At 40.5% G+C, this 17,259-nt stretch overlaps 2 protein-coding genes across 2 annotated transcripts in view; both read left to right on the top strand.

Annotated features, from left to right (window-relative positions):
- The window catches only part of LOC311040304 (neuronal cell adhesion molecule-like), a 109,882-nt gene extending 98,582 nt beyond the window's left edge, over positions 1-11,300 (top strand). Inside the window, exons 25-27 of the mRNA XM_084050505.1 lie at positions 2,843-2,974; positions 3,339-3,417; positions 6,914-11,300. Coding sequence (XP_083906631.1) covers positions 2,843-2,974; positions 3,339-3,417; positions 6,914-7,148 — 446 coding nt within the window. The 3' untranslated portion in view covers positions 7,149-11,300. The remainder of the gene's footprint in view (positions 1-2,842; positions 2,975-3,338; positions 3,418-6,913) is intronic.
- Positions 11,301-14,062: 2,762 nt separating this feature from the next.
- The window catches only part of cntn1b (contactin 1b), a 33,111-nt gene continuing 29,914 nt past the window's right edge, over positions 14,063-17,259 (top strand). Inside the window, exon 1 of the mRNA XM_084050506.1 lies at positions 14,063-14,177. The gene's annotated coding sequence lies outside the window, so the exon portion shown is untranslated. The remainder of the gene's footprint in view (positions 14,178-17,259) is intronic.

Below are 17,259 nucleotides of genomic sequence, written 5' to 3'. Positions count from 1 at the left end.
AGTAGACATTTAGACACCTAAATCGTGGCATTGTATTTAATGAATTGAAAGTTATTGTGATAAAATGTGATTTACTTCTAGTAGACCTACCATGTCAGACACCACCACAACTACCGTTTCATGTTTTCTGGTATAAAAGTAGCCTATATTACAGTATGTGCAAAGTATTGAGACAATGGTTTCAAGATAGTGGTGAAGATGAGTCATTGAAATGTTTTTACAAACATTTTGAACTATTTTGAGGTAAAGCCCTTCCTGTGTTCTCTCCCATGTGGTCAGTGCGTCCTGCAGGCCCTGTGTTTGGCACCGTTAACACGTCCGTGTTCGAGGACGGCATAGGCATCACTTGGGAATACTTTGGACACCATAAGAATGTATTTGTGGAATATATTATAGACAACAGTAAGGCTTTACTTTGGTCTTTGCAAAGTCACCAAAAAATAAAATACAAAATGCATGCTCATGTGACTGTATCCATGACTGGCATTTGTGTAATTAAGTCATTTGAAGACAAACTGAATCGTTTTTTTAAGAGTCATTAATTTCCGTATTGTGACACTCCAGACACAGTCTTATCTTTTACCCAGCTATGATCGCTCATCCTGGGCATGATGAGTGCTATGGCCCACCTGGAGGTCATCTTGCTTGGACCACAAAGTAAAAAATATCAAACAATACGTGTGCTGTATATTTCAGCAAGGCAGTGCTGAATCAAGTTTATTTTACTGCATTGCCTAATTCTCTCAAATGTAAAAAAAATTACACATTTCTAGCTTTCAAATTAGATAATTTATGACACGTCTGCCATGTTTCTAGCATAATCAATCTGTGTGGGAAATTGATTTACAGGTGGATGTTATGATTTATTGGTTGAAATTAGTTGATGATGTAATCATGTATGATGCTTTAGTTTGACAGTAAGTAATCAGTATTGGACTTTCGGTAAAGAAATACACAAATATATAATTGTTTATTTATTTATTTTTGGCATATTATTAACTATACCCTAAAGTATGACTGCAGATCTGCTCTTAAAAGTGTGAAAATATATTTTTCACTTCAGCTTGTCTTCAATGTTGCACTGTAAGTGTACAGATAAGTGTACAAGTGTTCAAATTCTTTTGCACACTAATTAACAAACAACAGATAACCCGTGCCTCCTAAAAAACACATCCCTCCCTCCCCCGTTCCAGGTAAAGAGGACTGGAAGAAGGAGCCGGTAAACGGTTCACACACACACACGATAAAGGGCTTAAAGCCGGGGACCTCTTATAGGGTGCGTGTGGTCGCTAGCGACCAGGCCGACCGTGTGGTCCACAGGACAGACGAGGTGCAGCTTACGTTGCCAGGTGAGGCGGCATGCCTCACGGTAGATAGCCTTTGTAGTTATTATTTATTTTATATTTGCCTGCGTCACCCTTCACATCCCTCCATACTCCACTCCCATGATCAAAACTATACTAGTTCGCCAGTGCTGTATTTTACAATGGTCCTTTGTGGTGTTGTGGCCTGACGTTACGTTTGAACTTGAAATGTGAACTTGATGAAGTGTTGTATAGCAAGTACACCTTCTCACTTATATGCTTAAAGGAGTAGTTCACCCAAAAAAATATTTATTTTCTATCAATTACACACCCCATGAAGCCTTGAATTCATGGTGTTTTTTTTTTTTTTTTGTCGCATTCCTAAGCCAATAATTTAATGACCGGCGGAAAGATGCTGATTTCTCCAGTAGGAGACTCAGCAAGTCTCCCACTGGAGACTCCGCTGGTCATCAAATTATTTGCTTAGGAATGTGACAACTACAAAAACATCTCCATGAATTCAAGGCTTCATGGGGTGTGTAATTGATTGAAAATAAGTGTTTTTGGGTGAACTACTCCTTTAAAAGCTTGCACATCCACTAGAAAGTCCAGGTGCAGTACAAACTGGTCAGTAACAGGTACAAATAAATATGGTGGGAGCAAGACACTTTCCAGTGTCTTGCTCCCGCACTCTATTTCTTTTCAAGTGCAATATAACCACACATTACTTTTTAATAAGTACCTCATTATTATGTATGCTTTTGTGTCTAGTGTGATTTCCAGCTGTAAAAAAATCAGGTCAACACAATTGTAATGAAGGTCAAATGATGGTGTGTATAATACAAGCTACAATGATGCTCAGTTTACAGTCATTTTGCCTGAGCTATCCATGCACACAATAGTGGTAGCGCTTCATAATAGCTTTGCTTATTGTAATAACTGGAGTGCTACTGTAACCTTTGAAGAAGTAATATGCAGTAGCTATGCAAATAATGCTGTACTATATGTATACAGGTAATAGAATACAATTGTGGTACAATTTTAATTGTTTACTTGCATCATACACTTCCACTTGTTCTGTTGCTGACCAATGTTGTGAGGCACTTGCTCCGTAAATAAAAACTATAACTACTACTTTTCTATAGACGAATACACAGGTCCATATGCTGTGAATAAAGCCATTGTAAAGTACTGTGGCCATGCTAGTGAAATCATCTGCCATTTTTTTCTGTTGATTGTTTCATTTAACTAAAACAATATTTTTTTCATTTCATTCATTCAGTACTCAGGGAGCCATCGTATGTTAACCCTTTTTTGTTTTGATTCCCATTTCAGCAGAGATTAATTTGTTGTCTCCTTTACACAGACTGTTGAATCATCCTATATGTGTCCCAGCATTTTTATTCTGTTTTCACCCTCAACCTTCCTCAGCATGAAATTAAATGGAGGATTCCGTCAAAGCTGGAATAAAACTAGGCTTTGATCATTCACTGATCCCCCTTCTCTTTCTCTGTCTGTCTCTCTCTCTCTCTCTGTAGCTGCAGCCAGTCGTCAGGTAGACATAGCGACACAGGGCTGGTTCATTGGTCTGATGTGTGCCATTGCCCTCCTCATTCTGGTACTCCTCATTGTCTGCTTCATCAAGAGGAATAAAGGGGGAAAATACCCAGGTGAGGTGACACGCGCATGGACGCACACACACACGCACACACACACACACACACACACACACACACACACACACACACACACACACACACACACACACACACACACACACACACACACACACACACTAATGCACTGTTTCCCCAAAAATGGGTTGTGACCTATATTTGGGTCATGGACCAATTTTTATGGATCACGAGTAAATGTCACATTTATGCAAATGTCATTTATGCATAATGTCTTTTTTTAAATAATAACAAAATATTTAACAAAGTAAAAAAAAGAAAAACGCAAAATCAAGCCTAGGCTTTCATTCCCCTTTGAGTGGTTATGAATGTTTGATAACATTCATCCTCTACTCTGCAGTGAAAGAGAAAGAAGATGCTCACCAAGACCCAGAGGTCCAGCCCATGAAGGAGGATGATGGGACATTTGGAGAGTACAGGTGAGACAGAAGAACACGTGTCAGACCTCAGAACCCTACAGATTCTGGTGACCCCATGGCCCTTCCCCTAGTGCCACCTTCAGGCCAAAATATCAACCTTGCATACACAATATCTCATAACCTAATAGGCAGATTTCAGGATGAGCCTTATTGATTTTGGTGACCCCAATGGCCTTTCCTCTAGCACCACCCTTCTGACACAATTTGTGTCAGTATTGTATTGTATCTAAAATTACCATATTATTACTGTAATACAGCCTTTGACCCAAACGTTAATTCTCCTGAAAACAGTTCTTAGCTTGAAAATGGCTTGTTTTAATGATACCGTGAGTTTTAGCTAATGACGACAAAAATGTTCAGATACATTCTGTAATGCTTATTGAATATCAACACAATGTAAATAAACATGATATACGGTATCATATACTGTAGAAAGCTATTTTAATTGCCGATCTACAAGCTCACTATGTGTCGCAATGCAACGTGTTGTGAGCTTGTAGATCTGCTATTTTTGCCGAATGTTTGCCTAATTTCGACAAATGTTTGCCGATTATGGCATGTCCAATATAGGGACGCTAGTTCATGTGGTTGAACTTTCTCTCTCTTTCTCTTTTTTCTTTTTTTTGCAATGTACATTGTGTAAGGCTAATCATTGTACCACACCTTTATTGCTGTCATTATACTGTTTGGATGTAGAATGACAACTGTTTGACCAGAAAGCAGAGGCTCTCGCCCCACCAGGCTCCTTACCAAACATTCACTAGAGGCAAGACAAAATCTACATACACTTATCTCTGTTCTGACCCTCATAACACACCCCCAATTTACCAACAAACTGACCCGCTAATCAATGTCCATATCAAGTAATTTCATCTAATATCTCAGAACCTTGGTATTCCCTTTGAAATGTTCTGATGTGAGATGGCATTTTCACACATGGTTAAAAGGATTTGATATGACAGGCAACTCACACAAATGAATTGGAAGAAATTATCATTTACTTCTTATTGTTCAAGGCACATTCAAGTGTTTGGCAGTGCCCATTTCACTTTCTCCTGTGAAATTGTGAACTCATATGTACCAAAACTACTACTACTTATGTGCTTTGCCTGAGTATAAAACATTTATACTTTGTCATACGTCGGTGTACCGTGCACCGAAAATAGGCGATCAATAAAACTCACAACGTGTTGCACCCTGACGCGCTGTGAGGTTGTAGATCGGCTATTTTCGGCATGCGTCACCATCGTATGACATCTAAGCCATAGAGTGCTATTATTGTGTGTTAAATGTGCCATGGCTGTGTGATGACCGAAGGGCAGGGTAGACTTTTCTGTGGCTGCTTTTCATCATGCATTTTTGTCTTTTGTTTGTTTGGGGACATTTAGGTCCATGGAAAGGTAAGATAGCATGGCAATGCTAATAGACCAGCATGCCATACTGTAGCACACAACCTGCAGTATACAGCCCCCTGCTGCCCTGGGTTTGTGTGTACCTGTATAACTCTGTCTCCAGTAGGTAGCCAAACTAAAGGCAGATGCATTGGTAGTCAAAGAAAAGCACATTGACTGATCATGTTATAACAACCATCTTAACATAAACTCGAACATTAACAGGCACTAAAGTCGACCGCTTCTCCTTGCTACAGACCCCCCCGCTTCTGTCATTTTTCCTTGTTTTATGTTTTGAAATGTGTATTTCCAGCTGAAATGTATGACAATGTATTGACACTGACTATAGAGCTTGCTATTGTGGAAAATAGAAGATCATGTAAATCAGATCATAGTTGCTAAAACAATAGGTGTTTTGATGTTGAGCGAAGACAAGAAACTACAGTACCATGTGCATTTTGGATAAATTCTCGATACTCCCCTCTCTTGATGCATGAAAGCATATTGTCTGACCTCATTTTTAGAAGTTGCATCATAATATTAATGTACTGTATGTGAACGCGCACGCGTTACCGAAATCCTCTCTTAGCAGTGCTCACCCAACCCGGGATCACTGAATCACCCAGATGAACTGTAAAATTTAGATCAACTGTTGCTTCTTCTCTATTTCACCGACACCTTGCTGTGCACATACAGTACACTGTACAATCCTCAGTGTTAACTTTAATAATAATAATAAACTTTATTTGTAAAGCAACTTTTAAAACAGCGTTACAAAGCACTTCACACACTATAAAAACAACAGAGAAATAGAGTGAGACACAATGAAAGTGCATAAAGGGATACTAGTGTGTGAGAAAAATAAGAGAGCATGTAAAAGCAGGTCTATAAAAGTTTACTTTATTTATTTATTTATTTAATTGGTCGGGACAGAGCACAAGACTGGTGTAGTATACACATGAGCAAGTGTTAATTTGCCGGATTTAACAAAAGACACTTTCCATCTGTAGTCCCTAGAAAAACAAGAAACAATACAAGTACAATTTAACAATGATACAAATACAAAGTAACAACAACACTCAAGGTACATCAACAATCAACAAATTAACAATAGATCTCATCAACAATTCTTAAAGAGTGTAGAAATGTACCCAAATTGACTTGGGTAATGATCTATTTGTTTACCTTTGTACACTCTCAGTTACAAATGTATATATTAACACTGAGGATTTTACTGTGTACCAGGCGTAGGAGTGTAAAATAAGTCTAAAAGAGTACCCAAAAAAGGAGTTACAATGGAGCGTTAAAGACATTTCACCCCAAAAGTGTCCTTTGGATTCCCATTTGAATAACTAGATTTCCATGTATCAATTAAATTTAAGTGTGGTGCAGTGGCCCACCACGAATGTTACCATCGTGCTTATATTGCACACAAAATAAAGTCACAGCTTCTATTGCACACAACTGAAAGTCACAGCACGTACTCTAGGTCAATATGGCCCTCTTGGGCTTTGGAAAAAAAGACCCCTTGAGACTTTAGGTGTTATTGTTGGTCTTTGACATAAACCAGTTCTCTCTTGGCTCTTTTCCACTACAAGAACTAAGTGAACCTTTCCGTGCCATGTAACGTATTCCACGGTTTCTGGTTTTGTTTCCATACGCTAGGGCTCGGTTTCAATTAATGTTCACAGAAACTAATTTGAGTCCTGCTGGGAAAGCCAGAAATCAAAACTTGTACTTTCAAACTTTCTTTTTTAAATGGTAAAAATAGCATAGGCTAGCTACAATCTCACAAGATGTTGCATTGCAACACGTTGTGAACTTGTAGATAGGCTATTTTCACTTATTTTATAGTGTTTTTTTTTATGACATACCTCCGTTCATGGGTTCTGGAAAGTTTCAGGTTATGGAAGGTTCTGGTCGAAAAGAGCTGTCTGGTTGAATCCGGGTTTTCTGACCACTGCGGGTGAATTTGAACAAGCTGTGGGAGAACGAACCTGCACTTTCTCTCTCTCTCTCTCTCTCTCTCTCTCTCTCTTGCTCTTTCTCTTTCTCTCAATAACCTCTCCCCTCCTCTCCCCTCCCACCCGCTCCGCATTCCACAGCGACACAGAGGACCACAAGCCGCTGAAGGGCAGCCGGACACCGTCCAACGGGACGGTCCGTCGGGACGAGAGCGACGACAGCCTGGTGGACTATGGCGAGGGCGGCGACGGCCAGTTCAACGAGGACGGATCCTTTATCGGCCAGTACAGCGGCAAGAAGGAGAAGGACACGCACGAGGGCAACGAGAGCTCCGAGGCCCCGTCGCCCGTCAACGCCATGAACTCCTTCGTGTAACGGGGGACAAAAAAAGAAAAAAGAAACATCGAGAAGTGCGGGGCTCTCCGACTGTCGCTACACTCGCCGCCCATCTCGTTGTCACCCCAACCCCTAGCCACTGACAGTCGCTGTTTGTCGTGGCGACGGCCCGGCGACGGTGACAGTCACTTTGGATCCCACCCCCTCCCTGCACCCCCTTTTTGTTTATCTTTCTTATTTTCTTTTCTCCATGGTGGCTGTCACTCCGGTGGCCATCGGCATAACCATGGTGGCTCACATTCATCACTGTGGCCATCTGTCAGCGAGGCTGGTGTCACACAAGACGCACGACACACACACACACACACACACACACACACACACACACACACACACACACACACACACACACACACACACACACACACACACACACACCATCTCGATACGTGCTGTCATCTCATCTCTATAGGTGCTGCCCTGATGGTCACCACCCAACCTGCTTCATCTCCCATTAGCCAGCTGCTCTCTCTCTCTCTCTCTCTTTCTCTTTCTCTCTTTCTCTCTCTCCTTCTCTCTCTCCCATCGCACTGTGAACTCTTCTTCTCATCACAGTCATATGACCCCCACTGCTTCAGCAGCAGCGTGACATTGATCGTCATGAGATCTCCCCATGATTATTTCTGGACAACTTGGAAAGAGGGAAGTTTCAGCAACAGAAGTAGAACGAGAGTGGAGGATTGAAGGAGAAGGAGAGGTGAAAGCAATATGGAATAAATAAGACGAATGTATGAGAAGGAAGCTAACTTTTTAGAATGTTCCCGACAGAGCTGGCGGGTGTGTGTTTTGTGTGTGCGCACGTGCATTAGTGTGCATCTGTTAGTGCCATTTGATCTCATGTGCAAAACATCTACACTGAACACGATATTACCCAAACATAATTGTTCATGACTTGCACTCAAAGATCCATTGAAATAAGAACTATTTAAATATTCATCAAAATGTTCATATCTCCCAAGCATACTGCATGGAATTAATCTTGGATCCTTCCACCAGCGGAATTACAACTGGTGTTAATAGTTGCAGATGTGTGCTGCATTGAGATTGGATGAGGTGCACATTTCCTAGCAACTGTATGCCTTTCATCATGTTTCTTTCAGTGGTCAGTAGTGTTACATGGGTTACTGTGCGGAGATGTGAAGAAAATGAAATGGTGACGATGTCTTTGTGGACATTGCCGTGTGAAAGTGTGACTCGAAGTAGAAGCTAGCAGAATGTCTTTTTGAAAGGCAGTTGAGCCTTTGTTTTGTGTACTATACTGTAAGAGAAGGCATAGGACAATGTATAGATGTCAGGAATGTGCAATCATACAGCACTTACCGGATCCCTGGCTAAAACCACTCTGAACTCACCTAACCACTCTGTCCCTCCTTATTACGACCAAACCAGCCAGAATTAACACAATGACATTTACAGTAGCATTGGCCTATGTTAGCCTCAAGTTTTATTGAGCTTGATCTGTGCTTGTGTTTTTGACCTTGCTTTTGTTTTGTGATCTGATCTATTTTTAGATTAGTATTGTTGCGGCACATTAACCCCTGAAGCTGAAGTAGAGGGGAGGTTGTTCCAGTCATACTGTCAATTGCTTTCATCTTCCAAAGCATGGTCACTGTTGGATGAGCGTGGGTCAATACTAGTCAACTTGGTAACTGAGTTGGTAACATGGCAAGTTTGAGGCTGGTTATTTGCTAGCAGAGATACAGTACACCACCACATTGAAGGCGTTATAATTAAGGAAAGGGGGAAAGGCAAAGAGGGAAATACTTTCTGGTCCCTGAGGAGTGGGGAAATTGCTTTTACAGCTACACCCAGCTGATGACTGCTCGGATGGCTCTGTTGAGCGCACAGGGGGGGAGCTGTCAGGGGTTAAGTGTCTTTCTCAGGGACACTTTGACACGTAGACTGGGTGAGCCGAAGGTCAAACGTCGACCTTCCGATTCCGAGATAGCCTCTCTGCCCACATGGGAACATTATCATCTCTCGGTCACCTGGTCACACCACTACTACCCCGCGACCCACGTTAATGAAAGACATCCTCTGTGTTGTCGGACATGAAGAGCTGTTAACGGCACAATGTCTCTTTTTGCGGTCACTCCTCGAACATGGCGGAAGGTAACCACTTACTAATAATTTTCAGGCATACATTGCTCCCAGAGTATCCAGCTATAATCGCTACTCCGACATAATCTCTGACAGCATTTCCATACCTCTGCCCCGTGTGTTGAAAAGAAATACAGACCTAAAGAAAAAGAGAGAGGGAGTATGGACAGATTAAGGGGGTGGGGGATGAGAGTGAACTGGGTAATATTTTTCAGATATTTAAGCAGTGAAGGTGATGTCCAACCTTTCAGCACGGGTTTCTAGTGCCTTCGTGGAGTACGTCATTCATATACATGACAAGCCTGGCCTCTGTAGTTCTCAACATCCGTAACAGCTGCATGTGAAAGCTCGGCAAAACTCAGAGAGCAGACAAATGTAACCAAATGGTCCATTTGGTTAGAGTTGTACACTCTGAGCTAAATTAAAACAGGTTGTTTGCTACTAGTAAACTAGTAAGTTGCTGTGTAGCTGATACCCTTCATTCTGAACTGTTTGTTCCAGAGCTGTCTTGTAAATAGTTTGTGTAAGCATCCATGTGCGTGCTCATTAGTAAATAATCCCTTGTAGCCTGTATGGATAGTCCCCACACAGATATTTAAAGGATTGAAAAGTATTGAGAATGAGTTTAATCATTTCCAGAATCGGCACGGACTACAGATAGCTATGGAAATTGCTTTGCTCGACCACAACACACACACAGTCTTTCGTTAAACTGTGATAATAGTGTTGTTGGGAAGAATAGCATAGTCGTTTGACGTATGACCCATGACATCATTCTCGTCTATCTGCAAATCCAGGAGAAGCGTGTAGTAGCCCTGAGGTTTATGTGTGGCTCATCTTAGCATCCTAGCAAGATTCACGGTTGTCCTCATCTCTCCACCCTCCTCCCGACTGACACTCTCTCACTCTGAGGAGGAAGCGATCTCCAGCTGCGCCAAAATACTGCCAACCTACGTACCGGGAAACTGCCAAATACAGTTGGAATGATGCTTACTATCTAGTAGCCAATCAAAAATGGAAGTTAGTAGCACTTACAGTAAAGAGCTGAAAGGAAGGGGCTGAGAATTTATAGGGGAATGGTAATTGAATGTGGAAGCAAGTTCTATTCCTATGAATGAAAAAAGTTTGCTTGTTTCGTCGGGAAATGCAAAATGGTGTATGTGCTGGTGACTAGGTTTATGCATTTAACCGTGTACTTGTATGTGTGTGTTGTCACGTTTTGCTGTAAGTCGGAAGCGCAAGCAGAAATGTTCAATGTGTACAAGCACTCAGTGAGTTTTATATTTAGCAATGAATGAAGACGGTACATGTGTGGGTGAGTGCGTGCGTACGTGGGTGTGTGTGTGTGTGTGTGTGTGTGTGTGTGTGTGTGTGTGTGTGGGTGTGCGTGTGTGGGTGAGTGTGTGTGTGCAGCACATGCATGCTATTGTGTTTAGGCGCGTGTGTGATGTATCCTATTGCTTTCAATTTCCATGGTCCACGATGCTGTCGTTTGAAATATTCTGCTTCCACACACCCATCTCAGATGAACTGCTTGTTTCTTTTTCTTTCAAAAAAAATCTCAACAGGGAATTATGAGACTTTATTTTCAGAGAAGTGTCCACACTTCCACGATTCGGGTTTTCATAACTTGCATCAAGTTTTTACGTTTGCAACGCCATCTGCTTTCTGCGTGTAGATATTTTCGGTTGTAATTTGTAAATAACGTAATAATGGCTTGAACTGACTGTAGAAGTGTCAAGGGTCAGAGGGGCAAGGCCAGGGTCAAAGATAAGAAATCCTACTGCATTGTAGGTAGTGGAGTTTTTTCTTTTCTTCTGGGGGACAGGGAGGTGTTGCGTGAGATGAAACCATTACAGTTTTCAACTCTTCAATTTGCTGTGAAGTTTATTATTATTTTTTTGTTTTCTTTAATTTTTTGGAACTCGTCAGGTAACTTTGCTAGCTCCAATGTTTCTTGGATAACAAAGCAGATTATTTAAGTTGTGACTGAGCTCTCGTGACACCTGTATTGTGTCTGTCTCTGACAGTTCATGCACCTTTTCTGTATTTAAAGACAAAAAAAAATGCACTCTTGAGAAGGATGTGTCATTTCTCATAATGTCTGTACACTGTAAAATCCTGAGTGTTTGTTTAACTCAAATAACATTTGTACACTCCTGTGAGTCATGAATGGATATAACTAACACTGAGCAGGATTTTACTGTGTATGTCTAGTTTTGGGTAGCATTTGCGTATGTTAATAACTTATGTTGAGTTAGCGTGTGTTGCACGTGCTGTATTAAAAAGGCGTTAATGATGTCCCAATTTAGACATTGGATGCATTGAAAATGACATATGCTTTTTAAGGGAGCAACCTTAAACAAAAAAAACTAAACAAAAGTGTAAACAATAATGGACAAATGTGTACTTCTACGGAGCACACAGAAGGAGGACGGACGGACAGATGGACGAATGGACGAACATCTGAGTGTGAATACCCTGGCAACAATGTTTTAGTGACTGGTGACTAGGATAATAATATATGATATAATATGACATTCTGGTTAATGTTGACGTTACATGAGAAGCATGAGAGGCTGTCAAAATGGTTTACTCTACAATATAATATTGCAAAATATTTTGTATTTTAAATGAAAAAAAATAAAATAAATGTTGGTTTCAGGATTTAATTTTTGGACTATTTTGTTGTTCAGGATACTGTACATAAGTATGGATAACAATCTATAGGCTTAGTATAATTTTAGGCTATGTAAGGGCTAATAAATGGTGTTATAGATTATGTTATTCGTCTACTACGGTAAGTGCAAGCAACATGAGCATATGGTCCCATAGAGCTTTAAAATAAATTCACAGCTGTCTGCTTTTTACCCTCCCTTCTGGTTTGAAAAATGTCTCATTTCGTATGTGAGCTTTTAGAAAAGGTATTTGCGGTGCGCAGCACCATCGCATGACGGAGCATAGGCATTACTGGATAACGCTTTGATGAAGTTACTTTCCAAATGTACATTACATATTCCTTTTAATTAAAAGTTACACTATGACATTCTGTGCCACTCCATGTACTATCCTATTACTTTTTGTTGTGTTCTTTTCACAAAACTCCCTCAGCGCAAAATAACTATATAATGTAGGTAGGCTATAGAGAATAATACCAAAATAATGATATTATGCTGTCTACAGTAAATTAAAGATGGAAAGGTGGAGAATATTTAAATCAACAAGGGCCACACTAGTGTGAGCAATGTGAGCATATGGCGCCACCTTGAGTTTTAAAAAAAGGGCTTTTAAAAAGGGACATGCAGTTGTAGCCTTTTTATTTTTCAATCAATATAAAAACCATGCTGTACTAGATTACGCTTTGTGCTTTCACCAGGCTTATCCTGTTGAGATTAACCTACATCTCGTGTGTGTGTGTGTGTGTGTGTGTGTGTGTGTGTGTGTGTGTGTGTGTGTGTGTGTGTGTGTGTGTGTGTGTGTGTGTGTGTGTGTGTGTGTGTGTGTGTGTGTGTGTGTGTGTGTGTGTGTGTGTGAGGAAAGACTGAACACATACTGTACAATATAGATTGGGGATTGATTGATTGATTGAATACTGTATTAACAGTTTGCAAAACAAAAGCACAGAAAGTATACAGTACTCTCTGGGTCCGACATAGAGAGATAAACAAAACGTTTAGAATCACTGAACGAAACTATACTGGAATCCAAATCTACACTGTAAAATCCTCAGTGTTAATTTAACTCTGAAAGTGTACAAGTAAGCGATAAGCCGGGTTGATTGGTTTGCAAAGCGGCTGGACGCGCAGCAGTGAACAGCTGGAGAGAGCTAGGCTGCATGGATCAGCGTCCTCTCTCTCTCTCTCCCTCTCTCTCTCATCAGTGTTGCCATATTTTGTGAGAGAAATAAGCAACCAGGTCCAGGAAAACAAGCCCAAAAAGCAGCTATAGGCCACATGAGCACTTTGAATTAACCTGTATGCATTGGTCTATTTGAAAATAGCTGATGTACAAGCTCACAAGTCACAACCGTTGCATCGGCCATTTTCAAAAACTCTTGAAATGAAATGTGGAATATCACAAATGCTATGCTCCCCTCAGTCCCTGGCACAAAACATTTTCATGGAAATATTTGAAAACTACTGGTTTAATAATAATTTAAACATCGGAAACAAGCCTAAATAAGCAAATTTACACTTTAGAAACAAGACCCAAAAAACGCTACCTGCATGCAGCAGATTAATGATAATCAGGGGCGGATATTTGCACTTGTTAGGCATACCAAGCACTTGCTTGGAGCCCCAAGGCAGGGGAGCCCCCACCTCCCCCCCCCCCCTTTTTTTTCTTAATTAAACATTTTTTTCTTCGCATTTTCGCGCGCGCAAAATAGGCCCCGAACCAGAGCTTTGCTTGGAGCCCCTAACTTCTTAAATCCGCCCCTGATGATAATCGTTCACTTTGTGATGCAAGCATGAAATTTGGCACAAATACTAAGGGTCACTCTTATGGAAAAAGGCTCTGGACACTCACAAATCCAATTAAATTCTTATGAAATTTTCCATTAATCTGCTGTACTACAAGAAAAACAAGCCCAAAGTTGCTAATAATAAGGCGACATGGCAACACTGGAGAGAGGCTGCATGGATCAGCATCTCTCTCTCTCTCTCTCTCTCTCTCTCTCTCTCTCTCTCTCTCTCTCTCTCTCTCTCTCTCTCTCTCTCTCTCTCTCTCTCTCTCTCTCTCTCTCTCCTCCAGGCCACGCCACTCATCCGCTCTCCTCCAGTAGAAAAGTTGAGCAGCGACGGGACGCACCACCTCCAGGTTGGCAGGGCTGTGGTGGGACGATGCGGTTCGGGTCCAGGTGTGATGCCATGCGATTCTGAGATAAACGCTTTATTCTGTCGCATAAAGGTAAGGGCCTACACGGCATGGGGATGCATTTAGACAGTAGCCTACTGCAGGAGTGATCAGATGTCTATTATTATACTGAATCAGATGAAACGACCGGGGACAGTACCTACCACGCATATATATATGTATATATATATATATATATATATATATATATATATATATATATATATATATATATATATATATATATATATATATATATATATATATATGTATATATGTATATATTGTATTATATATCACATATTATTATATTTTATTATATATACTGAACCAGAGGAATGGACCGGGCCTGGCGGGCCAGTTGTACCGCATTGCAGAGCAGTCAACTACTGCTGTGGTTCGACTCAGTGTTGCCATGTCCGCTTATTATAAGCGACTTTGGGCTTCTTTTTCTGTAAAGTTGCTTGTAAAAAATGGTGGTTGCTGTTTTTTGGGCTTGTTTTTAGCGTGTACTTGCTTATTTAGGCTTGCTTAAAAGTGAATGTTTTGTGCCTCAGGGAGCAATTGTGTTGTTTTAATGTTGAAAAAATATATTTCAAATATTCCACATTTAATTGCAAGATTTGATCAACAAGCTCACAACGCCTTGCATCGCAACGCGTTGTGAGCATGTATCGGCTATTTCCAAATTTCTGATGAATATATATTTAAGTGCTCATGTGTGTCGCTTCTTTTGGGCTTGTTTTTACATACCTGGTTGCTTATTTCTCTCACACGATCTGGCAACACTGCTCAGTCCGCAGTCAGTCGTCACTTAAGTGATGTCAGGGGCGCAGCTACTTTTGTCGTCTGTGGACGTTTTGGGGCAGTCGTAACATGACTGTCATATATTATGTGACAGTCATGATAAAACTGCAACCTAGTGTTTACATGTTCCCACTTTTTGTCCCGTACATCTACGTAAATGTTCATATTTCAAATAGAAAGTGCTTACCCCATGTCCACGGATGTTACGATTATGTACGGTCCCTCAGAAGTACCCGTATGCTCCGTATTGTTTAATAAAAAGCATTTTAATCCGATCGGTGGCCATTTTCTCATAGAGTTATAGTGTATCAGAGTGCAGTACACTTCCCAACCGATAGGGTCGCGTATTTTGAAAGCATAATTTGTGGCGAAAAAAAAGGGAAAATGGCCACCGATCGGATTAAAATATTTTTTGTTGAACAATACGGAAGATATGAGTACTTCTGAGGGGCCGTACATAATTGTAACATCCGTGGTCATGGGTAAGCACTTTATATTTGAAGTCCGTGAAAAGTGTAAACAAGGTTGATGTTTCGCCATGACGGTCGCGACAGACGACCGTCGTGTGATCCATGGCTAGGTGGCCGGGGCACATGCAGCTACTTGAGTCGGCCGTGGCCGTTTTGGGGGTAGTTGTCGGACAGATACTGCCTGGTAGTATGTCTGAACAAATTGTTTGTTAGGGCCTGCTACAGTTAGCAGTAGTCTATTTTTTTTAAACAATCGGCCAACAGATAAAGATGGCAAAGTGCAACGTAGCTTATTAAATGGAGCGAGGAGAACCACGCAAGGTTAAATGATGCGTGTCAAGGGCACAGTGGGCTATGGCTGTCCCACAGGGGATGCTTACATTGGCAAAATATTGTCTGTTCATGGGCAACACCCTCCTCCATAGTGTACACCAGTGGTGGAAAATGTACTCACATTTTTTACTTAACTAAAAGTATCAATACTGCAATGTATAAATACTCTGTTACAAGTAAAAGTCCTGAATTCAAAATGTACTTGAGTAAAAGTACAAAAGTATTGGTATCAAAATGTACTTAAAGTAGATTAAGATTGATTGATTGATGTACTGTAGCCTACTTTATTTAGTAAGACATGAGAACATCAGTACATGGAAGTACACATTCACAATACAAGGTCTACTAAACTGGGAGACTCATTAAGCACTGAGCTTGTTTAAGATGAGATCCCCATGCACACACATCATGATGAGATTCACAAGTTTTCAAATGTTAAAATGCATACACATCTTTTGAAAATATAGCAGATCTACAAGCTCACAATGCTTTGCATCCCGGTGCATTGTGAGCTTGCAGATCGGCTATTTTCAAATGGCTGAAATGTATATAGGGCTGAAGTGGTTAATGTATGTTTTGTAATAATAATCAAAATCTACAAAGTAACTAGTAACTAAAGTTTTAAAATAATTGTAGTGGAGTAAAAGTACAATATTTGCCTCTGAAATGTAGTGGAGTAGAAGTAAAAGTATAGACAAATGGAAATACTCCTTTGTACTTCAGTACTTGAGTAAATGTACTTAGTTACTTTCCACCACTGGTGTAGACTAGACAAACAGAATGTCTTCACTGACGTCTATGAAGGGGAAACTATGCAGTAAAGTCAAGAGAAGGGATTAGTTTTGTTTCTTAGGATGTATTGCCTTTGATTTTATCCCATACCATTACCATATTGGCTGTATAATATAAAATGAGATATCCACCAGTTCAACAATGTTTGAGGATTTTTACATGCAGAACATGCTTAAATCCTTTGTAAATTCAGGGCATGCAACAACTATTTCGCTGACAAAATCACACTTTTACTGGGGGCTAGCCTATGAACTTCAGCTAATGACACACACGCATTTTGCATTTACAGTGTTTTATTTCTGATATCCTTCAAACGTATTCAAAGTGACAAACCAGGACATTGACACAGGTTGTGGCACCCTATTGCAGGCCTCAAACATGACTTTAAATGATATCTTTTCCCATAGCCATAAATCAGCTTAACCCATTAAGACCTGAGGCAATTCTGCAAATGCCTTCTAAATCAGTAGTTCTCAAAGTATTTTGTAATTCAAAATGATTTAAACATTTTCAAACACTTTGAATTGCCAATACTAAAATCTAAAATGACACAGATGCTTTCCTGGTTTTAATATAATACATGTGCTGACTGCTGACCTAAATATGTCCAGTCTTTACAAAGAGGAGTGTTCAGGGTCGTGATAGGATTACCGTCCGTGTCCGTCCGTCAACCACTATGGTCCCAAACAACATATTTCTAAAACTACTGGATTGCCATGTTCTGTGCACTTTCA

The sequence above is a fragment of the Gymnoscopelus microlampas genome, assembly GCF_963454915.1.
Source record: "Gymnoscopelus microlampas genome assembly, chromosome: 23".
Classification (NCBI taxonomy): domain Eukaryota; kingdom Metazoa; phylum Chordata; class Actinopteri; order Myctophiformes; family Myctophidae; genus Gymnoscopelus; species Gymnoscopelus microlampas.
Note: the sequence above shows the minus strand (reverse complement) of the source record. Positions and strands in the feature narration are given on the sequence as shown.